Genomic DNA, 25,974 nt, shown 5'->3' on the forward strand with positions numbered 1-25,974 from the left:
TCTTCCAGTTTCTTAAAAGCTCTCTTTTACTGGAAAAAGGCATCATGTTGCACCACATACATGCAACAGAATGCTTTTATCAATATCTGTATCAGTGCACTGCTGCTTAGGTGTAACTTTGTAGTTTGATGAGCTCGTTCTCTCCTCTCCAGGCTTTGTCAGGAGAAATGAGTCCTTTCCTCTGCAGTGGAAGCCACCAGGCCCAGAGGGACTGCCAGCCCAGTGCCCTAAACTGCTTCGTGGAGGCTATGTCCCAGTGTGTGCCTCCGATTCCCATCCGCCCCTGTGTGCTGAAGTACTTGGGCAAGACACACAACCTCTGGCTACGCTCCACTCTGATGCTGGAGCAGCAGGCCTTTGAAAAGGGCCTCAGCCTGCACAGCAAACCCAAACAGAGCACTGAGTTCTATGAACAGGAGAGCATCACCCCACCTCAACAGGTAATGTATTTAGATTTGAGGGTGGAGGCTCTTGTGATTGATCAAAGACCTTTTTTATTTTAGATAGTTTCCAATAATATTATTTTAATTTGACAATTTATAATCTTTGTACAATGTAGTGATTCTTCCAGGACCTTTTTGTCAGCAGAAGAAAAGCCTCAAAAACAGAATATAGGGTTGTGGTTAGCTTTAAACTGCCACTGATCTTTTTATTCATCCCTCTCTTCCGTATATGCACACACATATTACATATATTTGTCATATGTGTTGCATCCTCATAAGGTTAAATCTGCCTCTTGGCATGTTTGAACTGCACTCATTAGCAAAGCTGCTCTCATTCAAATGTACTGTCATTCAATTTGGCCTATTTCTCTATAGGAGATTTTGGACTCCCTAGCTGAGCTCTACTCTCTGCTCCAAGAGGAGGACATGTGGGCCGGCCTGTGGCAGAAGAGGTGCAAGTTTCCCGAGACTGCCACAGCCATTGCCTATGAGCAGCATGGCTTCTTTGAACAGGTGAGAGAAAGCACACGGGCCGCTTTCAAATGTATGTATGACCTTAGTATGCCGTGTTTCCAGTTTGAAGGAGTTATTTAACTTCGCAGTCATTTTGCAGTCTGTAATTTGTGCTGCAGGTAAATTGTATTACATTTTTTTGGAGAGGTGTAATTAATATTTTGTCCATCCTGCGTATATCAGGAGAGACAAAATGTTAGAAGTTGGAACGATGCAGGCATGTTGCACTAGTTATCATTTCACTAGCCTCAAACAGCTTGTACTGAAAATGTCATGTGTCTGCTCAGGCCCAAGAAAGCTACGAGAAAGCCATGGAGAAGGCTAGAAAAGAGCACGAAAGGAGCAACGTCTCCCCAGCCATCTTTCCTGAGTACCAGCTCTGGGAGGACCACTGGATACGGTAAGATTTCTGGAATAGAAAGGATGCTGTCATCCCAGAGGGCACATCAAGAGAGCCAGCAGAGCACAAAACCATGGTGGATTTTTACTTTAATGCCTTCATATATATACTGTGCTCCATTGATTGTATAAACCAGATAACAGTTTTTCCATTCATCGCTCAGATTACACAGGAGGGCATTCCCTATCAATGCTTGAAGAATTTAACGAGCTAACTGAATTTATGTTATGATACGTATATTTTTCCTGTATAAATTTGTCACCTTTTTCTTTGCAGGCCTAGGTATAATTGTTATTCATATATGTGGCATAGGTGCTTTTAATGGGAAAATATATATCTGCCAGGAGAGAAATTTCCATCAAGTCCGTTTTATTTGTGATCTATCTGAATTAAATGACTTCTTGATAACAACTTGCTGCAGTCGAGAATGACCAGCATGCCTGCCTGCAGGACCGAACAACCCTCCCAGTTGTATTTGAGTTTTGTAATTTAATTTTACCTCCAATATTCGGCTTATTCTACCATGCAAATCATTCGTAAAATCAAAGGGAGACACACAGCTGTGTGGGAGAGACTAAAAAACCCCAAGTGACTACGCACATTTTCAAAACCCAGAATGAATTTTAAGCGATAATTCTAAACTGTAATTATAAACATTGAATTTTTAGCCAGGCACACCTCCCACAGTGACAGCTCCAAATGATGCACGGTGGTTTGGACTAATAAAAAAAGATACATTTTATGGCTAAAACCTTCATTTGCACTGCAGCGGCACGTTTAAAACCATAGTCTTTTTAAAGTTGCCTAAATGTTTCATCTGTTTTCATGTCCAGCTGCTCTAAGGAATTGAACCAGTGGGAGCCGTTGACAGAGTATGGCCAATCTAAAGGCCACTCGAACCCTTATCTCATGCTCGAGTGTGCTTGGAGGGTTTCCAATTGGGCTGCCATGAAGGAGGCTCTGGTACAGGTGAGCAGTGCGCAGTCACCATGTAAAAACATATTCATGTATGGATTTCGACACACATAAACACACACCCACACACGTGCGCTCTCATTGTCTTCCAAAGGTTGCTATAATCCCCAACAGTTTGACAGAAAATAGAAACTATAACCGCAAGTTCTCACTAATGCAATCACACACACAGCGGAGCCTCGTGGCTTGAACCCGGTGAACCGGAGACTCGGCTCTACTTTTTTCATCATAGTCCTGGTTTCCGGTACAGTGCTGTAGCCCAGGCGTCATGTCAGTGTGAAGAATAGTAACTTGATACTGGGACCGTCCAGCCCCTCCACAACCCCACACCCCCGGGGAGAAGGTGAGAGCTGGCCGTAAAGCTGTGGAAATGAAGTTCAGCTGTTTGGCCCGTTAATTTATTGGCCTCATGTTTCCTAAAACAAAGTGTAGACGGGTGGCGAGCGCGTGATAGTACCTGACAGATAACAAATACTCCTGCTTTGCTCTTTCAAGGAGACTTGGAACCAATCCATTGAGCCGCTCTGTCCTAAGGTGACACCTAATTAAATTGTCTGGATGGCAGCAGCAACTCTGCTATATCCCTTCCTCTGTGTTTCATTCCTTCCCACCTCTGTGTACCCATTTCTCTTTCTTTTGTCTCTTACTTCTCCAACTTCTCTTCTGTACTTGGTTTTCTTTTTGTCATTACTAACCCTCTTTACTTCCACTTCCACCTCCATCTCTTCATCCCTCGCGCCACAGCTCTGGTTTTAGCGGCTAATATTTACGACAGCTACGCGCGTGAATAATTACCCCGGCATCTGCTGCAGGGTGATTTGTTTTATGGTGGCGGAGAGAAGCAAGGCTTTCAGCTGCCTTCCTGCCTGCCCACCGCTCACCACCTCAGAGGCGAAGTCCAAATGTCCCCGCTTTCAATTAAAGCTGGCTCTTGATAAGGGCGGCCCTGTCTCCAGGATATTCATCAAGTGTCACACCCTGATAAGTGCGCTTTGACCGATTACTGTAATTTTCTCGAACATCAGAAGAGCTTACACAAATACACACCTTGGCTCTCTCACTCTCATGCCTTTTTCACATTTCCCCCTTTTTGGTCTTCTCTCATTCCGTCTTTCTCTCACTCACTTATAAACACACGGCAGCAAACCGTGGGTTTGATGTAGCAGCCTCCCCAGGGCTGCTGTTTGTTTTAGTGCTAATGCACTCAGTGTTTTAATCAATAGCAGGGCCTTTTCCTCTCCTCCGCTTCCATGTCAGACTCGTCAGGTTGATTAGTCATTAGTACCAAAGTCTTGCTGAAACCATTCGGAACATGAATTGGAAACAGTATTGTTGTGTATTTGTCCAAGTACTAAATTAAACAAGGAATGTGTCATAGACCCTTTCCCCTCAGATGTTTACATTTAATAAAACTGCCAGAGTCCCGGCTCGTTGAAGAGTGTGCTATCCTGTTTAACATCATAGGGACAAACACAGAAAAACAGCATGCCACATACACCAACTGTGTACCTGTTTCTAGAGAATATCACCAAGTCCAAATTTATTCTATCAACTTGATTTATTTTAGCCGCAACAACTTGCTGCTGTCAATCAGCTGTTCCCAAAAGAAAAATGCAAGACTACTGCAAAGTATTGTTTTGCATGCAAAGATCAAGATGTTGAATTTTAACATCAGTCAATGTTAACGTGGACCTATCTTTCTTTTTCTACAGGCACACTGAGAATATAAACAGTGCATTCCGTATTATTACCTTAAACTAGTTATATGTTGAGGAGATTGGCAGCCTTCTCAATATTTGACCTTTTTAATATTTTATCTCAGCATTTTATTCTGTGCGCTGCCGTATGGATTTTGCAGGAAAACAGATGGATTGCTTCACAACATAAGGGCACGATGAAGCTGTTCTTCAGCGCAACAAGAAGTAAAGCTTGACTGTGACGTGAAATGGCTGAATAAGTAAAAGACTGATGGAAGAAACAAAGTGCCTCACATTTATGCTCTTCAGATGAACATAGAGGGAAACTAGCAAAACTTGGAATGCAGATATTAAAACCACTGCACTTGCTACTATAAATTAGTGCTGAAATATGGAAATTGTGTGAATTTCCAGGTGGAGCTGAGCTGTCCTAAGGAGATGGCATGGAAGGTGAACATGCATCGTGGCTACCTGGCCATCTGCCACCCAGAGGAGCAACAGCTCAACTTCATAGAGCGGCTGGTGGAGATGGCTTCCAGCCTGGCCATCCGCGAGTGGAGGAGGCTGCCGCACATCGTTTCCCACGTGCACACTCCGCTGCTGCAGGTCAGTGAAATGCATGAAGAGGTTTGTTTTCTTCTTCTTCTTCTGCTGAAAGGCTACATTAGACTGACGTGGCAGTCAGGAAGCCAGGAAGAGTGTTGAGGGGAAGTCAGTTTATTGTGATAAGCACTTGAAGAGATGCATGTCAAGAGATCATCAGTAGCCCAGAGACGTTGTGTTGTTGAGTAACTGCTGATAACGGCCTCTATCTCCCTCTCTCACTCCATTTTGTAAAATTGAGATAGATGATTAAAAAAAAAAAGTCAAAAAACCTTTAAGCCTCTTTGATTCCACCACCAGAGATTACAATAGACGGCCAAAGATGAAAATGGAGAAAAGGAGGGAGACTAAGGCAGAGGAAATTGAAAAAAGGTAGAGAGTGAACAGAATGGGGCGAACACGGGGAGAAAGAGAGAGAAGAAAAAGCGGAGGGAAGAGAGTTAGTTTAGAATGGCTGTAATTACTTCGCTGCCATCAGATACCATTTGATTAAATACCTGCAGCAGAATTACATTTACATGATGAATGGGACGCTCTGAATGAAGGTTAGAAATGGGCCATCAGCTGATATTAACAGATAATTGTGAAAAATATTGTATTGCCTAATTTATTTTGTTTTGGGAGATTTGATTTTCAGAGTGGGGGGGGTTAAGTCTTCAGCACAGCTCTGATTCCCTACATTTATCTTTTCAAAATGGGTATTTGAATTGGGTGACTACGTTCTTTGTTATTGCATGTGTGTATGTGCGTTTTTTGGTGTGCGTGTGCTCGCATATGTGCAGTCCAATTATTTACCCTAGCCGAGGGAAAACAAGCTATTTATTCCTCTGCCCAGCCAAGCGGCCTGTTGTAAATCTCCATTCCAAACTCTATATCTCATATTCACGACTCCATGAGCCTTGGAGAATGAGAAGCCCAGACTCTGCAAATACAGTAGGGCTCAAATACCATTTGAATCAAGTTATCATCAAATCCCAGCTCTTAGCAGTGACCGACGATCAATGGATTATCACCCACGCTATCGATTATGAGGGCTGACATTAATATTGATTGATGAGTAGTTATAATGGAATGATTGATTATATGTTCGCAAAGCAGCTTTGGGCCAATCAATGAGGCTTTTTTTTTTTTTTTTTTTTCTTTTTTCACGGAATGAGATAGAAGCCCTCGCTCATCATTTTCACATTTTCCCATCTCCCCGTCCTTTTTTCTGTGCCATATTGGAGCAGATTAGCAATCGAAGTGATGTTAGAAGACATAATGATTTTCCCCACAAGATTATTATGCTGGCATAAAAAAATATTGCCGGACTCCATTTCTAATGCAAAACTTTGTGTGTGTGTGGGTTTGTTCCTGTGGCATTTTCATCCAATGCAGAATCACAAGTCTTTACTTTTATCAAATTGGCCCAAAAAATGGAAATACAACTCAAACTGAGTCAAAAGTCAACAGTAATGTCTGTTAATGTTTTACTACAAGAGGCTCTGAGAAGGCGTTGCGTTTTGTCAGACCTGAGTTAGAGATAGTCAGTTCTAGCTGTCTGTAGAGGTAAATGTGTTCAGCTTTGATCCATCTCTTCTGTGGAGGCTTTCAGGCCCTGGGATTGTTGAGGAAGCCAGTGACCTAGATGAGAACGGCCCCAGCATAGTCCTTTGTCATCATATCTGTCAATAGCCCTCTTTTTCCTATCAGTTCAGCCTTTGCTTTTTACTTCATCTTTAATGTTTTTTCACTCCTCATGCTTTTACCTTGTATTCTCACACAGTCATTTTTTCTGTTAATGCAGTCTCTCACTTATTTTTCTTTCCATCACCTTGCATCTGGTCCTTCCATCTATCTCCTGATCCTTGTTCTCCACATCTCCCACTCCATCTTTCCACATCTTAACTAAAACCTTGTCTCCGATCCACTTTCTAACCATGTTATCACCCTGTCCTCTTACTGTTTTAACTTTCTTTTCATTGAAATTATTTCGATATTTTAGGGATTTTCTGCTTCATTGACCTTGTGCAGTACATCACACACTGAAGGCAACAAGAAATAATGGGAGAGAGATGAGGCAGAAATGCACAAGACATTTTGGATGGCTCAGTGCACTAAAATACTTATTATGCATGTTAAAACACCCTACAGCTAGAAAAGCTTAAACGTGTGTTTGGTTCTGGAGAATCAACAGAGCACGGAAAGAAATTAAACAATTTACATGAGATTTCTTAAACTTTAAAAAGTGAGTCGTTGATTGACGGCAGATGGGCACCGTTTGGGTAATACACTGCAAACTAAATGGGAATTTTGGCTCATAGCATACATTTGTTGAGTTGTGTAGACAGAATATTAACAAGATTAAGTGCATCTGGTGTACTGTCTGGACCAAATCTTTGAAGCAGGCTGTAGAGCAGGCCTGGGAACAAAAAAATGTCAACTTTAAACAAAAAATGTTCGCCATCGCAGGCGCGAGAATCCTTTGCCATTTGGCTGCTGCTTCAGCTCCGCCACCATGAAAGTTTAAAGAGCCAGAGTAAAGTGAGAAACTCGTGATACTGTGTGGAAGATACAAAAAAAGGTCGACACCAGATTTCTTCGCTTTGAAATTCTCCCCCAGGCGGCACAGCAGATCATTGAACTGCAAGAAGCGGCCCAAATTAATGCAGGGCTTCAGCCAGCTAACCTGGGCCGCAACACCAGCCTCCACGACATGAAGACTGTGGTGAAAACCTGGAGGAACCGACTGCCCATTGTTTCTGATGACCTGTCCCACTGGAGCAGCATCTTCATGTGGCGCCAGCACCACTACCAAGGTACGACACACGCTCCCACAGACCCAGCACTGCCTGTCAAGTTTGACACCAGTGATGTTGAAACGTATTTTTATGTTCACGTGCATGACTTTTTACACCTTGGCCGAGTATTGCAGGGTGCCACTCTCATGCAGACACACTCTCAGATTGCCTCTTAGGTTTCAGCTAGTTCCAGGAAGGGGTCTTCTTTTAAAGGCCACGATGTGCAGAACCCCCTTAGGGTGTCTGTACATTTCCAAATGTCAGCTCACTAGAGGACTCTCTCTCTCACTCCAGGACACAACACACAGACACACACACACACACACACACACGCACATATTTACCTTGCTCTGTGCTCAGTTCTCTCCTGCGGTGACTTTGAAACCATTCAGAGAAGCAGCCACTGCAAAATGTGATGTCTCAAGCAACTTGAGCTCCAGCTCGCACTGTGAGGCACTGAAATAATGATAGCTCTGGTTCTGCTGCACTATGCCAATAAAATCCACTTCATTTCTGTGTGACAGCCTTCAAACTTATGTTAAAGTGAAATGGAATTTTCTTGATGAAATTCATCAGCATGGCCCATTTACTGTTCAATACGTTTAGTGTCCCCAGTGCCCTCCTCTGCTTTATGACAGCAGAGCTTTCAGAGTGTTAGAAGATCCCCAATGTTCACACTGCTCTAAGCTATCCTCTTTTTTTGCTTACTTCTTCAAATATGACACTTTTCTAAAGAGAAAAGCCATGTCCGTTACTGTTTTGTCTCCGTCCACAGCCATAGTGACAGCGTACGAGACGAACACACAGCATGATCCAAACAACAACAATGCCATGTTGGGAGTTCATGCCTCGGCCTCTGCTATCATTCAGTATGGCAAGATAGGACGCAAACAGGTACTTGTTTACGTCCTTAAGTCCTTTTCAAACTCAAAATATGTGTGAATCAACAAATGACAATAAGTTCAACTTATTGTTGGTTTTCCCAGATTCCTTCCTTCTTAATTGTGTTTGTCAAACCACATTACGTTGTTGTTTCTCTAGGGTTTGGTGAATGTGGCTCTGGACATCCTGAGTCGTATCCACACCATCCCCACAGTGCCCATCGTTGACTGCTTCCAGAAGATCAGACAACAGGTCAAATGTTACTTGCAGCTGGCTGGCGTCATGGGCAAGAATGAGTGCATGCAGGTAAGCTGGAATGCGACCTTCTCTCAGTTTATTTTCTTTATATTGCCCAATATCAGAAATTACAAGTCTGTACCACGTACCACCTTCCCATACTATATTTCAAATAAGAGAATAACTAAGACTGATTTATTTAATTGATGCATGCACAAAATATTGTTCCATATGTAAGCATTAACGCACCTGTCTCTTCTTATACCCCCATTTCTTTGATGTTTTTGTTGTGAGAACATTTCGAAAATGAAAACTTGAAAGCAAGTGTGGTATTACTTTAAACAAAAGTCACACTTAATGGTATAATCTCAGAACATTGGAGCCCCAGGATTGTTGTGTAGAACTCTGCCCATAATGAATAATATGTTACGTAAGTGTGTTAACGAGTGTGTTTGTCATGTTCAGACTCACTCACGGTTTTATGAGCAAACACGTCCATTTTTATGTGAGCTTGTAAGTAACTTGTGAAATATTTTATTGGCAAAACCGCTGTCTAGAAAAAGCAAAACTCATTTAGTTTGTACAATCTAATTATGTGTCATCAAAACATGATAGATATGTCGTACCCATGTAACACCTGCACCATAATGCAGCACAGCTGCGAGAGATTTGGACCGTGGTAATGCATCCTCCAGTTTGAAATAAACCAGCCTCTACTGAAGAACAACACATCTGATGCATTTAGTGTGATTTAAACACTTGGTTGATATCTCTTAGTAGTAGCTGGAGGCACAGTTAGCAGGGAAAGAATGGGAAAAGTAGTAAGAGCAAGGAGTGTTTGTGGTGGCTCTAGGTGACAAGTTATAGCGGTGAGACTTATAAGAGAGTGTAACTCAGGCGCTTGCTCTTAAGCCCGTGGAGTACTCTGATTAATAGAAGCAGTTCAGCACACCACAAGTCATTAAAAGTGCCAGTAGACACTCTTCTCTCTCTTTCTTTCTCTCTTCTATCTCATCTCCTCTGGTTCTCTCCGTCTCTCTCTCCCGCTACACATCGTTTGTCACAGCAGTACATAGGGGACACCTAATCAGAGGCTCACCATAATGGAAGTTTAGTTCCCTTAACACCTCTTTTCTTACTTCTTAATGAACACCAAGCAGTTTGTTTGTTTTTCACCTGTGATTATGGCCCTGTCTAAAACAGAATGCCGTAGTATCTTTGTTCGATTCCTCTCGCTAGCGTCCATGAAAGTTTCTTTACTGCACTTTGGTTTGAAGTTAAACCCGTGTTGCTCACTTCCCCATCTCATAGGGCTTGGAGGTGATAGAGTCGACCAACCTGAAGTACTTCACCAAGGAGATGACGGCTGAGTTCTATGCTCTAAAGGGCATGTTCCTGGCTCAAATCAACAAGTACGTCTTTCAAGGCTCCAGCTGTCTGGAGTTTGCCACTTTTTCCTTGTTTTTTTTGACAGTCTGAATCCATCCTTCTGCCTGTCACTGTCTTCCAATTGTTCATTATCACATTTTCCTCAAACTGTTTAAGTGGTCCCTTAACTCTGCGTGGGTGTTTTATCCCATCAGGGCACGGCAGTCATATTTAATCGCCACTTCTCGCCTCAAAAGCTGACGCACCTCTGAGATTATGTTACTAGGTTACCCCTGTGACATGGCTTAGATATTAATGTACATCTGTGTCATCAGTTTGTGGCTGTGTCAGTAATGTGTTTTTAGCTGCAGGGATTGCCTTTGGAGCATGCAACTGCTCTCTCCATGCTTTGCTGGATACCCAGAGCCAAACTCTTTAACACCCCTTCGGCGCCCCCCTTTCAACCGTCATCTTTGACGTGACATGGCGTCCTGAGGGGTGAAAGACAAATTGAGGAAGGCTTATTAAATGTATATGCAGCTCAATAATTAACTCGAGGCAATTTGCAGGAATCTCTGGGATCAGCAGAACTTGCCTCCACCTCAGCAGGGTTTATTGCAATCATTAAGTTTCCCCTACACCGGGGGAGAATTAACAGCAGAGTGGGGGTTAGGGGTTGAGAGAGTCTTGGTGTGTGTGGGTGTGGGTGGGTGTGTGTGTGCGTGCATGCGCAGCCACATGTGCTAAGGATTTTGGGATCATTCAATTAAACGGGTGTCAGAGATTTGACAGTCTGCTGGGTGCCTGTGCTCCTGTTGAGCCGGGTAGGAGAAACTGTTAATGTACTTTAACACTGGCAAAGTGACTGAGGCAACCCCATTAAGTATTACTGGAGGGTCTTCGGCTCTGACTCCCATAGCAATCAAGCTCCCATTTCTTAATCACATGCCAAAATGCCTTTTATAATAACACATTTTAATTGATTGGCTTGGGAGGCATTTCGCTGTAAGTAAGTGGGAGAGTAGTTTTGGAAGCGCTACTAAAATGGAGGTCCATTTACCAACTGTAGCTCAGTAAGGCTTTTTCATTGACAGGCCTGTCTCGTTGTTTTGACTGCAGGGTGGTGCGTCTCGGGTGCCTCTTGCATCTTATTTATTAATCAAAGGCTGAAAGGTGTGTGAAAATTATTCAGACTACGTGCCAACGAGCGGTTAGAAGCCGCTTGGCGCGGCGAAAACAGCTGATGATTCAGAATATATTTCCCTGTCAGCATAAATGGTGCAGTCAAAATGTGGGGCCCTGCCAGATTTCACCTGTCTATTTCTTTGCCTGCTATTTAACAGTTTCTAAATCGAAGGCTCAAAGTGTGACTGCTAGATTGCAGTACCGGGATAAAAAAATCCCAAGGATTCTCAAGTTTATCAGCCCGCAGATTTCTCGAAGCTGTAGCACTGCTCTTCACGGTCAGTGTATTTATATACAGATAAATATAGTCATTACATTGAGGTTTTTACCTTGCTGCTGCTCTGCCACTCCTGATAAAATAGAAAGATGTTAAGCTCATACGTCATCCAGTATTAAAGGGATTGATCTGCACAGTATGATAGGGTTTGGTTCAACTCATATTACAATACAGAAAAAAAGCCTGAACCCTCGGTGACACTAATTCATGCTGGGTTAAATGCTTACTCTGGAATGCCAAAGGGAAAGGCCTTGAAGATTACAACAAATGAAATATGGTGCTTATTCATGTGTAGTACATAATTCAGAGTATGATCATCATAATCTGTTTCACACTTCAACCCCCCTTGCTCTCCCCACAAGTACTGCATCCATCTCCTTCAACCCCCCCCCCCCCCCGTCCCTCCCTGTTTCATATCTTTTTCTTTCCTTCTAGCTCCCCTTTCACTCACTCCCACTTCCTCTCCTTCCCCTCCAGCTTACCTCCCTTTGCTCACTTGCACTTGACAGCTCTGTGCTACCCCCAGTCCGTCCCTCTCTCTCTAACTCTCTTCACCTTCCCTCTCTTCTTGTGCCAGGTCAGAGGAGGCCAATAAGGCTTTTTCAGCAGCGGTACAAATGCACGATGTCCTGGTGAAGGCTTGGGCCATGTGGGGCGACTACCTGGAGAACATCTTCGTCAAAGACCGCCAGCTCCACTTGGGAGTGTCCGCCATTACGTGCTACCTCCATGCCTGCCGCCACCAAAACGAGAGCAAGTCCCGCAAATACCTAGCAAAGGTGATGAGTGAAGTGGGGCGGCGGCTTTTTGTATGATTATCCATGTTCAAGTGTGGTAGCAGAAATGTGAAGACATCTCGTGAAATGCTAATATCAGCAACATAATCACTGTTGTTAGTTAATCTCTTGCGCTCAGATGTTGTTGTTATCCCTTTTTCTTGAAACAAGCATGCTGGCAAACGCTCCTGCACCTGTTTCTAGAATACAAGTAGCCTCAATCAGGCCTTTTTTCCGATGGGTCCACGTCTCAGTCCTCAGCTTCCTGACCCCATCTTGCCCCATATATTAAAGGTGCTGATGAGAAGAAAGGCATTCTTTTTTCCCCCTCTCAGACTCTGCCACGGTTTCAAGCAGAGAGTAGTAATTTGATCGATTAGAGCCCAGTGCAAGTCAGTGTGAGTGGGTTCCCACAGTAGATCGATGGGGGAGTGAAGGCCATCTTCTGGCACAGGGGGTTAACAAACTAATGGCCTCCCCTGACACTCCAATCTCATGACCCTCTATATGGACCGACCTTTCTCTAACAGTTAAACCAATGCTGCCATGCTCATACTAGTTGAGTAAGCCCTGTATGGGAGGTAAAGAGATGAACTCCTTGCTAACAAGCATCCCACCCTCTTACACACACACACGCTCATTCAGTACCCTCCAGTCCCTCCAGAGGTTAGCACAGAAAGACCTCTATATGCTCTTATAACAGGTAAAGACCTGCTGTGTGCTGCCATACTGTACTCAGGTCAGATGGTTTTCTATAGCAGGAAAAGCAACAACGTCAAATCAGAAGATCACAGCACAAAATGCAAGATAATTATGACAGATTTAGGTAAATTCTTGGTAAGTTTTTGCCTCATTAAAAACACAAACTGGGTCTTTTTTTCTATATTTTATTAATGAACCAGAGGGGGTTGAGAGATTGTGAAAACTTAACTAAACTGCCTGCTGGGTCTCTGCTTTCAAGGAGCCACAGGAGATTAGATTAGAGAAAGTCATCCTCAGTGTCAGGTTTGATAAATAATGAATATTGTCTTGCCACATCCAGTGTTAGCATTAAGCATTGCTATAATCATTTGTTCTAATAATGGCTGCTAGTGGCTTCTCATTCCAATTACATGCTTTTCTGGTGGACCCCCCCCCCCCCCCCCCGGTATTGTGCCGCCAAGCTTGGTTGGCAGTGCTTAGTCCTGATGGGTGAAGTGAGATGACCAGTCATTATCAGCAATTATACACAATATGTGTACTGAGGTAGCCACACTGAAGAGAGCCTGGGGGTTAATATCTTCATCATAATGTAGATGCACACACAAGCACATCAGGGGAGGAGAGATCACCTCCGCATTGGCTCAGCTTTGATCATATTAAGGATTGGCAGGATGTACTTGTTCATTGCTCCTGCTGTGAACAGAGCCGGGTAAGCAGCAACGGTCCAGTTAATGATGGAGACCTCACCTCTTGCTCCTCGGTGTCTAACAGTAGCTCCTTTATTGTGAATGAGACGTTTTAATGTGACTGCCTTGGCAGAATAACCGTAGTGTTGCATTCAAGTTGTTGTTTTTCTTCCTGCTTTTTCTTTGCTGCCTCTCCTCTTGGCTTCACCTCCCCACTTTTTTTTTCCTGTGTGTAGGTGTTGTGGCTGCTCAGCTTTGATGACAAGAACACCTTGGCAGATGCTGTGGACAAGTACTGCATTGGAGTCCCACCCATCCAGTGGTTGGCATGGATACCGCAGCTCCTGACCTGCCTGGTTGGTTCAGAAGGCAAACCTCTGCTCAACCTAATCAGCCAGGTGAGGCCTTTTCCAAGCTCCCCATCCCAGATCCAGATCCAGATCCCCATAGAACTTAAGCCAAAATCCACTTTATTTCTCTCATCATCTTTTTATCAATGACAGCATCTGTTAAAGGGTGATATCAGCTAATTTTATAATACTGTTTGAGCTTTAAAATCATCTCTTCCCTCCCCTGTTCCTTTCTCGCTTTGTCTTCTCCAGTTTCGTGTCTGGATGTCTGCTCCACCCATCAATCATTCGCATTTTTTTTTCCTCTTGGCTTAATTCGTCCATTTGGGGCAGCACATCTGGCTGGTGTGTTAGCATTAGTGCTCATGCACGTCTGTCTAATCAAGATAAATTAACTGCATTCACGCCAAAGTGGCCTCTCTCCTGCTTTCTATTTACCAAATTAAGCATTCAGATTCTTTCACTGTCCCTTTTCCAGCAATTTACTGGCTTTCACTGGTCCCTGGTGAATTGGTTTTTAAATTATTTGTTCAAGAAATGATTATAAAGTTAATATCGTACGCATCCGCACTGCAGGAACAGAGCTAGTAATTAAAGCGAGGACTAATTTGCTTTGCTTAATGGAGTATTATTTCCGCACAATTTGAAGAGGGTGATCTTCAAAGAGTAGTCTGCTATAACAAACAGCCATCCTCTCTGCAGAGCAGGAACATTGTATAGAGGGTATGAGAGAAAGTGGAGGAGAAGAGTCAGGCTTTTGAAATACAAGTGGATAGTATAAGGGATGGATGTAGTATCATGGAAGATGGTCAACGTGTGTGATGAAGTGATGACTTCTGGAATCCTTTCTACTATTAAGTGTGCAGATAAAGAGAAAAAATCCCACTGATGGTTTGTTGTTAAGCTCATTAACAAGCTGGCTTAATGCGAGTTAGCTGTTAAATAAACGAACACAGCCACAGAATCGTACTGGATCATTTGCATTCATGTTTTTATCATGGATTTTGATATAACCTGTTAATCTTTTAAGGTGTTTTGTCTGTCTGGAGGACCTTGAACAGGACACATGCTTGTTACAAGGTTTAAAGTTGTGATCTCTTGGCTACACGTCAGTCACTTAAATCAGCACCTGCCTTTTGCATGTATATGAATGGATGTCATGGATGTCACTATAGAGATTTTCCATCTCTGGAGATCCAGTACTCCCTTTGCTGCATCATCACCCTGAAGGGTAAAAGGTCGACACCCCTTTCCTTCATCCTCTTTTTTATGTAAAGAGAAAACCACATTTTAATGCATAGCAGGCTTTGTCTCTGCCGCTCGCCTGAATTATTTAGAGTTTCTCTGCGGCGGCGGGATGTTTAAAAAACGTATGTTGAAATATTGATGAAGGTGAGGAGAAGAGCGCCTGGGGGCCAGGCGGGAAGATGAATCAGAAGTTAACAGAGAATCTCAACACCTCTCCCCACACGTGCTCTCCCGCCATCCCTCGCTGCCTCCTCCTTGTCTGCCGTTCGCCCTCTTCCCCTTGGCCCACCTAAGCTTTGCCAAAATATTACATTTCTTATCTTCCCATTAGTGGGCTGATCTCTGGTTCCTCCCCTTCCTCTCTTCTTTCCGTCCTCTTTCATCTTTAATGCTGCTGTTAGCTGCCACTTAGAACTCCCTGTTACCCCTGATTTACAATCTTTTATTCCTCTTTTTGTGAAAAGGAGAATTATGAAATTTACACATTTACTATATTATATATGTGTGTGTGTGTGTGTGTGTGTGTGTGTGTGCGTGCGTGCGTGCGTGCGTGTGTGTGTGTATGTATATACACACACACACATAAAACTGGGAAATGTCAGAGATTAAGAGAGGGCAATGTGTAAATATTCGCTGAACGCTGTATATGTATATGGTGTGCAAATGTGCCCACATTGAACTTCATAAATCTTCCAAATACATATTGAGTTGACTTCACAGATATGGGTAGTAAATACAGCACATTTGTACAGATTTGCAGCAGGAGGAGGAGGAGGAGGAGGTGGGAATAACTTGTCATTTTCATGACTGAGGCTGTGGCTTTTTGTACTGGAAGCATTGTACAGACAGCTGTACTTTAGCCACAAAAGAGCGTTTAAGGCTTGTAGTGGTGGCCAAAGGTGCTCCATAGCTAAATTACCTCACCACTGAGGAAGTGAAAAGTGTTTTCCTAGATGTAGTTCAATGTAATAATAGTTTTCATTTTTTCCTTTTGTATCGTCTCCAGGCTGTCCAGGCTTTAGACCAACAACAGCAGCAGCCACTTTCACCTGTTAGTTAATCCTATCTATCTCCCCTGCCTTGGTGCTGCCTTTACGGCACACTGCCGCTGACTCACCGACCATGTAGAGATACGTGGATTGAGGGAGCTGAGTCTCTTGAAAAATTTGAGACCCACCGGGTTCTGGAGCAGCTCTTTCAGTAGTCCAGTTTAAGCAGAACTACAGTATGTTCTAGTCAGCCATGGGCCAACCCATTCTCACCGGCAGCTTTACACTTGAGCTAGTTTTTGTGTAATCTTGATTTGTACAGTTTGAGAATCCCTCTGAAGACCTGGCCTAGATGTCAGAGGAATGTGGATGGAGTCAGTGAAAGCTGAAAGGGTCCAAAATCCATTTAGCCTCAGGCTGAATCAGGGAAAGAAAGCGTCTTCTCTTTCTTTCTCTAGTTCTCCTCTGTATCCCCCTCCACCAGCACCATCCGTCCTCAACCCACTTTTGCTGGTATTCAGCTCAGTTTGTTGTTGAGATGTGGAGGTATCCTTTTCTGCCCTGCAGACATATAGAGGGTCTAGAAGGGATCCAGTAGCTATGTATTGCAGCCTATGAAATTGTGCTCTGAGACCTGAGAGAACCTTGTGGTTTGGTCTTCTACCAACATCCAGTGGAGCTACAGGTGGGTTTTTACTCTCTCCCACCTAGAAATTCAACCAAAAATTTGTATTTATTTATTTATTTATTTATTGTTTTTTTAGCCTATCACTATTGGAAATGTTCAAAAAGGAAAACACAGTGGACAGAGCTTGTTTTACTTCATCTTATAATTATAAAGTGGCAGAGATCTGTTCTCGCCTCTGTAGGATTCTGGCGAGCTTTGTCACCGCTCTTGTTCTACCTTTAGGCAGTCGCTTTGTACAGCCAGTGATGGCCAAGCTGTGACACTGTGGTCGCCCTCTTATGTATTAGAATGACATTTAGTGACAAGTGCAGAATTGTTATTTTTGCCATATAAAGGAAACATTTGAGAATTTCGTTCAGAGCTTTTTTGCTGCATGTTCAAGACTTTATATAAGGTGCAGTGTGTATTCCAACAAACACTTTCCATACTGCCATCTGAGCTTGCAGGACGACATGAACGGATGATTAATGACGGAAACCTACAGCAGGTGAATTTTCAGAAAAATATCTTACCAGCTGTGCTGGTCAGGTAGCTTGCTTACTTTTTGAAACATCGATTTTCACTTCATTTCTTGGTTTAGTAGTATTTTCAGGGAATATATGATCTTGATTTCAGGAAAATGATCTAGCTTGGATGCAGAACTACCGTACAGGCTATCTATCCACTGAATGTTCTGAATGAACTGTGACCCTGACAGATCATAAATTATACACCAAAGGTAGACACTGAATTCACCTGCTGCATTACTTATCAAAGGGATCCTGCTCAGCCAAGTTTGAGGTGAATTTGCTATGTGTTTAAAAACTTGAAATCTCTTATGTCCTGACTTCAACCATTAAGCCTTCCAATGTTGTCAGTGACTTTTCTTGAAAGTCTTGAGGGCAATTTCATCATCAGTCACATTCAGTTTTGTAATTCAGCCATGACGTGTTTTTAACTTCCCTAACTCCCCTGACTCAAAGCTTCAAACATTCCCTCTGTTACAGCAGAGGTCTCTGGCTGTATCAGTATGATCTCTCTCTCTCTCTCTCTCTCTCTCTCTCTCTCTCTCTCTCTCTCTCTCTCTCTCTCTCTCTCTCTCCCCCCATCTCTTCCCCCTCTACCTTTACCTCTACCTTTCTCGCTCTCCTTTGTGGTCCTGAGGGAGACTCTTTGAAATGTAATCTGTGACCCTCTTTTATCTGCTAGGTGGGACGAGTGTACCCCCAGGCTGTCTACTTCCCTATCCGCACCCTTTACCTGACACTCAAGATCGAGCAGAGGGAGCGCTACAAAAGTGGTAAGTAAACATGGCTGCCCGTTGTGTGTTGCCTCATTACCACGTTCTAAACATTAAAAGCTCTTCTGCCGTGCTGAGTTATTAAATGTAAAGGTAGGTATTGGTGAAGAAAATTTGTTTCTAGCATATGGAATATACTCTGTGGGACATAACTTCCCTCAGTATTACTCTGTTACTCATGTTTATCTGTTCTGCATAACAGTTTTGTACTTCAAGAAACTTTAGAATGTGTCTCTGCTTTTTTTTTCTGTCTTTCTCAGACTGTGAAACACAAAGTTGTCCTAATCCTGATTATCCTTCTTTCTCTTCTTTCCTCTCTTCCTTCTGTCACACCCCCCCTCTCCACCACTCATCCTGTCTCCCTCTTACCTTACTTTTTACCCTCTTCCTCTCTCTTCTTCTCCAGATGCATCTGGACAACAGCAGCCCAGTTCAGTGGGGGCCCAGCCTCACTCGGGGGCCTCTGACCCGGGACCTATCCGGGCCACTGCTCCAATGTGGCGCTGCAGCAGGATCATGCACATGCAGCGGGAGCTGCACCCCACCCTGCTCTCCTCCCTGGAGGGCATCGTGGACCAGATGGTGTGGTTCAGGGAGAACTGGCATGAAGAGGTGAGAAGAACAAAGGTGCTGGTCTTGTGCGTGCCTGACTTTGTTGCTATGTGTGTGTTTTCAGTGAATTAGATGGTGAGAAAATAATACAGCTGGTCGCGAGATTTTTCATGCATCTCTGCACACGTGTGAAAGCAAGTTGGAGTGGACATCTTGTGTATGTGTGTGTCACGCCACCTGGTCATCCAGATGACTGCGGTTTGGCAGATCCTGTCTCTCTGGTGGGCCAACACATCTGTTTAGTCTAAGGTGTTATCCTGACTTGTGTGTGAACATCGTCGTCACTCTCTCATTCCCTGACTGAATTAGCTTGTAGCGATAAACCTTTTGATGGTAGATACTTTTTGTTGAAGCACATGTCGGTTTAAATCACCCGTTCAGCCAGCAGCCTACTTTTGCCCTAGTTGCAGTAATTGTGTGGATGTCAGTGCAGGAGGTAGGCCTGACTTCAACTTGGTGCTGCTGCAAATTGTTTTAGCCATGCTGGGCAACATCCACACAAGGTAGCTTGTCTGTGGGTGGAGGGGAAGACTGGGAGGAAGAGGCAGCAGGAGGCTAGAAGACCGAGACAGGTGATGGATGGGTGCAGTGAGTGTGTAGGATGGGGCAAGGGACTTGGGGCTGGAAGTTTGTTGGTGTGTCTGTGTGTGTGCGTCTGTGTGATTATCTGTGATGGTTTGGGGCACTCAGCAGCAGCTGCTGGCTCTATGCTTCGTTCCACGGGGCAAGCAGGGGCAGAGGCATGCTATGCCATCACCGCCATCCCTCTCTTTCTTGCTTTGTTTACTGTATGACATCACATCGCTGCACCTTTGTTCCTTAAGAAACATGCATGTGTCTCTGTTCCTTACTTGTGTGTCCATTTATCAGACACCAGACTCAAGAGATGCTTAAAAATGACATGTTTCAGGTTGGAGAAAAATGCTGAGACATCTCTAATTAATGTTACTGTAACATTTCTCACTATTTATCTATGCTCGTCCTCTCTCTGCAGGTCTTGAGGCAGCTCCAGCAGGGCCTGGCTAAATGCTATTCAGTGGCCTTTGAGAAGAGCGGTGCAGTGTCTGATGCCAAGATCACACCGCACACACTGAACTTTGTCAAGAAGCTGGTTAGCACCTTTGGTGTCGGCTTGGAGAACGTCTCCAATGTTTCTACCATGTTCTCCAGCGCTGCCTCTGAGTCGCTAGCCCGTCGGGCCCAGGCCACAGCCCAGGACCCTGTTTTCCAGAAGATGAAGGGACAGTTCACAACAGGTTGGTTTCAAATGTACCCATGATTGTATTTACTGAGAACCATACAGAACAGACAGAAAGAAAAACAAGTGTTGAAGAGCTCTCATTTCGAGGTTGTTCCCGTGTTTACTTTTTGAACTTAGTTGTTTGTTCACTTTAGTTTCATGGCTGTCAGCCGTGCTAACTTTTAGCATTGCTGGCTTACCCCTTTGCAGCGTCATCATAACTGTGAATTTTAAAGAGCAGAGCAATGCGCAATACCTGCCTGGTAGCACAACCAACAACACCTCTTGGATGTTCACACTACAGCCACCTCTCAGCAAACAAGAGCAGCATTTGTGTGACTGTATGTCTGCACTAGTTTAAATGATGTTCTGTCCACGTGGATACTTGTTCTGCTCATATCAGCACTGTCAGGACAGACTGCACTGTCTCTTGGAGCAGCTGGAGCATTGGTTCTGCAGTGTAATTAAGGTTTCCAACAGGATGATATGATTTCATGGCCAGGGTTGTTTCTGGTGACTGTTCAGAAATAGGTGTGTGTTTCTGTCTCTGTTACACTGTGTGTGTCTGCTCACGTCCACAGCGGTTTTGTTTATACACAAGGCAGCTGCATTTCTAATCTAAACTTGTGCAGCATTGCGATGGAGATCTGAACAAGCACAAAACTTGTCAGGGTTTGATAAAATACAGCAGAAGACACTTGAGTGCTCCTGCCTCAGCTGAAACTATGAAACTGAACTCTGTAAAAGTTCAGCATTCAGTCTTAGTCATGTTTAAAAGTCTGTAAAACATGATTTGTTACACTAGATCTGTCTACTGAAACTGTAACTGTAATGAAATTATTTTATTTCTTAGCAGCTTTTTATTTCAGAGTGAAATTGATTCTCAGTGCAGGTTTTATAGACTTGTAGTCCACCAGAGGCTGAGAAAAATAATTTCTACCATATTGGCACTGGGCAACTTTGGCCTTTTCATATTGAGATGTAAAAGTAATGCAAGCCCAGTTAGGCTGAGTACCACCAGCCACTAATCAAGTGCTGTTTTATTGTGGTTGGAGCTGGAATATGTGCCTACAGTGTTATCCTCTTTGCCGGATAACCAAGTACTTTGAAGTATACTCCTATAGAAGCTACCATGGTACAGAGATGAAACACTTATTCCCCTTTTCTGTTATATATTGGTTCAAAACAATAGCAAGGAAGCTATTATGTTGAAAATCGACTGAATTTCTCAATTGGGGGTTTTTATTGTCGGATAGTTTGTGCTCCAGACTGAGGCTAGAATTGCACTCTAATGTCAGACATTGTGCCACCATTGAGATGATCCCTTTACAGTGTGAGTTATCAGTGGTATGTAGCTTCTCTCTTCAAATTGACCACCTTTTTAATTGTGAAACATCAGAAAATTCCTAATTGCACATTTTCTACCAATCTAGTCTTGGAGTTGTACACTGATGTGACATCAAAGATTAAGAGTTGGAAGGCACTCTGCAGTGAGAGACAGTTTTCTGATCCATCCCCAGTTTTTGGATTAACACATTTCAAAGCAAAAATTCTGTGATATTCGTGTGTAACTGGGGTTACACAATGATGAAGCCTGCAGCCATTTTGGCTTGCACGTTCAGATTCTTATGCAAGCTGTGGAATCCAAGAGGACAGGTGCAGTTCTAGTTTAGCCAAGGCCCCCTCTGAGACATTTTTCTCAAAACAATCAATCGCCTGTTTTTGGAAGCCACGTGTCTGTTTTTCTACATTGCATAAGGGAGTTGAGCCACAGTTCACTGGACCCGGCAAAAACAAGGACCGTCTGCAGCTCCCCCAGCTTTAAGAGTTCAGATCAACCTCTTTGCTGACTCCTTCTCACTGCTGTGGACTGACTACATATACATGTTCGCTGACTTACACTCACTGCGAACTGCCCGATTACTCCTTTTTATTGCATTTCCACACGGTAACTCCTCCCTCTCCTTCCTCCTCCCCCTCGTTGCTCTTCAGTCTCTCCTTTGCTTTTCCCCTCCACTGGTCCTGAGAGTGGCCAATAGAGCTAATGTGTTTGGCCCTGAGATATAGGAGGACAAGGACGGTGAGTGAATGAAAAGCAGCTTTGGAAAAATGATCACCTGACTGAGAGGGAAAAAAAAGCTGTAATAAGGGCGTGCCAGTGCTGACGAGCATAGAAAATTACAGAAAGGAGCATAAAAGGTGGAAGAGAGGAATTGATAAAAGAGAAAACAACAGGCATGAGAGCTTGAGAGGAAAGATGAATACAGGTGTGATGCCATTAGCGAGCAAAAGCCCAGGAACCGCACACGGACTGACTGAATGAACAACACAAACAAGAGTGAGCGAGGCTCAGAGTGAGCGGCGTGCTGATGAATCTTACCAGATGTTTCAGTGCCAGCTGTGCTCACGCAGCCAGGCGTCACCAGGGCTTCTGCCTCGTAGGGTGCCTGCCGACCATCGCTACCCAGCTGTCCCCACGACGACGTGGGAGCGGGGCGACAGAGACTGAAACCACACAAGCCTTCCAGAGCGGAACAAACAGGGTTTACAGAGCTGCTGAGCAGCCAAGCTCCCATTCCCCCGCACCACGTTAGTGGCTCACTCGCTTTCACAGGGTTTGTGGGCCGGAAAATATGGGTTTATGTGTGCACATATAACATTTGGCAGCAGGGAGGCATTCAAATCCAATTACGGCGAATGCTATTTGCATGAGTTACTGTTTTAGCAGTGGATCTGTTCCAGAGACTTTTGTCAGAAGAGCCTTTTCTGAAAAAAACAAAAACAAAACACAAGTTTCTTGGCTTTTTAATTCTGTGCCTATTGAAAAGTTATTTGTCATGCTATTTAGCATAGATAAATGTAGCTCAATATAATTCTTTATAGCATTTTGGCTCAGCACCTATGTTCCTTCACTTAGTTGTCATAAACTTTAAATGTGAACTTTTATTGTCAGATACCCCCTCACCCCCCCCCCCCCACACACAGACCGCTGCAATGACTTCTGAAATACTCAAAACTTCAACTCACCAATCAGACGTTCTAAAGCTGAGCTGACTGCATCCCACCACACATATTCAACCTACAACCATACAACCCCACACTCATGAGGGAATAATGGTTCTATATACAGAGGTGGCCCACCTCCTGAGTCTGGATCCATAATTCGGTGCAGCAGTGCAGATCCTCCGCTGTGGTCTGTCAGGTAGGCCAGAATACCAACCCTGGTTTCTACTCACAGGTCAGAGAGCAGCCTGGATACTTTCCACACCGCACTCTTCTCTCTGCATCCTATTCCCCCAGCTCACTGACTGAGCAGGGGTCAAAGATGAGTTCAGGGGGACTGAAAATAACTCTCTTCTGGTCTCACGGGCTGTATTGCACTCTGAACAGAACAGCTCTGTTGTTTCTCTCAGAAACTGGCTGCAGGTTTAATATTGTCACACGTTTGAGGTTCAAACGAAATGAATGTGCTCTGGCTTACTAGTTCAGTTATGACGTGATAGTTCCATTGTTTGTATTCATGCTAATTAATTAACTGTTAATGTCAGAACACCTTTTTGACAAGGTTTGCATAAATATTAGATGTCCCAAGGCCAATAGATAAATTGGAAATCTTGCCAATATAGTGAAATTGTAAGTAGCCACAGTCCGTCCGCCATGTGCAATATCTGGAGTGTTTTTCACCGGCTGGCCTGAGGGTGGGCGGATGCTGTATCATTCGTTCACACATTAATGTGTCATTGACAATGCACCACAGATCTGACCTTAATAAAAGGTGTGGATGTGTTGCAGCCGACCACTGAAGCATTCAAACGTATTAGGTGAAGAATATTGGTTGCTAAATGTTTCAGAAATGGTCTTTGTTGCTCACGTTTGACAACATGTTTAGTTTTAACTGCTTTAGATACAAATTGTAATAACATAATGCCTGCGTCTAATGTGCAGCAACCTCCAGATTCATACAGATAAAATGCTTTATATCCAATAAAGGTGGAATTATATGACTGTATGGCTTCATGGCTTCAAAGGAGCGGAGCATGTCTCACTCTTTTTCTATTTGTAAGCATTATACACTTTTATGGTGCTGAATTGTTGTCGGGTTGCAATTCCTCAGGACTGTTTCAATTTTACCTCCACTATCGAGGCAGGTGAATTGCAGGCAGACGGATAGCGAAATAGGGCCACTCCGAAAAGAACATTGGCTGTTTTAAAGGGCTTATTTAAAGTATTAGGAGGTCTCACTCTGGGAGAGATTGAACGGGTTTGAAATGGCAAGGCCTTGCAGTTTCATGGATTCATTATAACAGGCGGCACAACAGGGTGTACTGAAATAGGAGAAGTGTGTGCGTGTAGATGTGTGCGCATAGGCGTGCATGTGCATGTGTGTGTGTGCATTCATGTTACAGAGATGTCCTGGGGGCTTTACTCTAAAATGGAAAACCTGCCTGGCTCACTTCCCCTCCTTCCGTTGTTATTGCTGCGGCTCATCACAATATGTTCTGTGCAATATGAGTTGTGACTTGAAACAGGAATTTAATACTTTAAGACTCTCATTTTTATAGCTCTAATTTAATCAGCTCCCAGCCTCCATCGGGGAGTTTTAAGTTGATAGAGCAAACAGTTCTCCATGTGCTGCCAGCCGGCCATGAATAACTTATCCATGAAGTGTCCTCAAGCACAGCAGCACACTGCTGGAGTGGATTGGTCAACAGTGCAACACAATATTTAGAATGGACATTTCCCAGATGTAAGTTTGTGTAACCACTGCCCTCCCCTAAGCCATCACTGTGAATAACACGGTGTTTTTAGTTCGTGTTACTGGGTAAATAACAGTAAAGTAAATACCCAGATCTCACTCTAATTAATCTTAACTGTTTGCAGTTTCAAAGAGGCCCTGCAAGGTTTGCACCCAAATGTCATCTGGCCAATAAGATTTCAAACGTTATTCTCTTTGATTAGATTTTTTTTTGCCGTTTATTTCTTTTCTTTAGTCATATTTGACTTTGAGCCCCTTGTGTGTGTGCACTGCTTGCATGTGTTTTAACCCCTTACAGTACTAGATTTGGCAATGTTTCTTAGTAACGTACTTGTATTTATAGCACAGGTGTGGGAGCATATAGCTGCAGCAGAGGTTAAAGATCGTGTACACACAAAAACACACTCGGGAGCTGCCCACTGTGTTATAGTCTTGCGTTGTTGGCATCAGAGCAGCTCCACTGGAACAGTTGAGGGGTTAGTGTCTTGCCAAAGGCCATTTTCAGCATAGTTAATTACTGAGGGGAAAGTGTAATACATCGACTCCACTTTCAGACTTTCTCAGCCAGCCTGAGGATTTCATCTGGCAGCCTGTATCTGGTTTATTTATTTATTTTGGTTGTTCTTCTTTTCAAATTTTATTTCACATTCTGCTTTCAGTCATTGATACTGAATCATTAAGTCCACCAGGCCACTGTTATTTAAAAGCCATTTGACAGGAAGGATGGAGACACGCGGAGGAAGCAGATGAAAAGGCCAGCGCTAGCAAGAGATTCTTCCTGTACCAATAACTCCTCTCCTCTCCCCCCACCAGACTTTGACTTCAGTGTGCCAGGCTCCATGAAGCTTCACAATCTGATCTCCAAGCTGAAGAAGTGGATCAAGATCCTCGAGGCCAAAACCAAGCAGCTGCCCAAGTTCTTCCTCATTGAGGAGAAGTGTCGCTTCCTCAGCAACTTCTCTGCGCAGACGGCTGAGGTGGAGATCCCCGGGGAGTTCCTCATGCCCAAACCAACACACTATTACATCAAGATCGCAAGGTAAGGGATTCTTCTACACAGGGACGCCTCAGCCTGGTAAACAGGATGTTATCAAACGCCGTGAGCCAAATGCTGGGAAATGTTGACTCTCTATTCCAGCTCTGCTCAGACCACTTTCACACATTCCAATTTTAGAGGTCTTTTTCTAAACTACACTGTGTTCCGAATCATTATGCACATGCTGTTTTTCCCTAAACAGTCAATACGATTAAGATGTTTTCATCCTCAGCAATTTTATTATAATATGGA

General features: G+C 43.7%; 1 protein-coding gene across 2 annotated transcripts in view; it reads left to right on the forward strand.

Moving 5' to 3' along the window:
• Positions 1–25,974, forward strand: part of trrap (transformation/transcription domain-associated protein) — a 78,233-nt gene that overhangs the window by 45,006 nt on the left and 7,253 nt on the right. For both annotated transcript variants that reach the window (XM_076759830.1, XM_076759831.1), the window contains 15 exons: positions 153–440; positions 819–956; positions 1,244–1,356; positions 2,190–2,325; positions 4,443–4,634; positions 7,234–7,429; positions 8,187–8,305; positions 8,453–8,599; positions 9,842–9,942; positions 11,938–12,139; positions 13,761–13,922; positions 17,988–18,078; positions 18,485–18,690; positions 19,685–19,946; positions 25,500–25,725. In XM_076759830.1, the coding sequence (XP_076615945.1) occupies positions 153–440; positions 819–956; positions 1,244–1,356; positions 2,190–2,325; positions 4,443–4,634; positions 7,234–7,429; positions 8,187–8,305; positions 8,453–8,599; positions 9,842–9,942; positions 11,938–12,139; positions 13,761–13,922; positions 17,988–18,078; positions 18,485–18,690; positions 19,685–19,946; positions 25,500–25,725 (2,579 nt within the window). The remainder of the gene's footprint in view (positions 1–152; positions 441–818; positions 957–1,243; positions 1,357–2,189; positions 2,326–4,442; positions 4,635–7,233; positions 7,430–8,186; positions 8,306–8,452; positions 8,600–9,841; positions 9,943–11,937; positions 12,140–13,760; positions 13,923–17,987; positions 18,079–18,484; positions 18,691–19,684; positions 19,947–25,499; positions 25,726–25,974) is intronic.

The sequence above is a fragment of the Chaetodon auriga genome, chromosome 20 (assembly GCF_051107435.1).
Source record: "Chaetodon auriga isolate fChaAug3 chromosome 20, fChaAug3.hap1, whole genome shotgun sequence".
NCBI classification, from domain to species: domain Eukaryota; kingdom Metazoa; phylum Chordata; class Actinopteri; order Chaetodontiformes; family Chaetodontidae; genus Chaetodon; species Chaetodon auriga.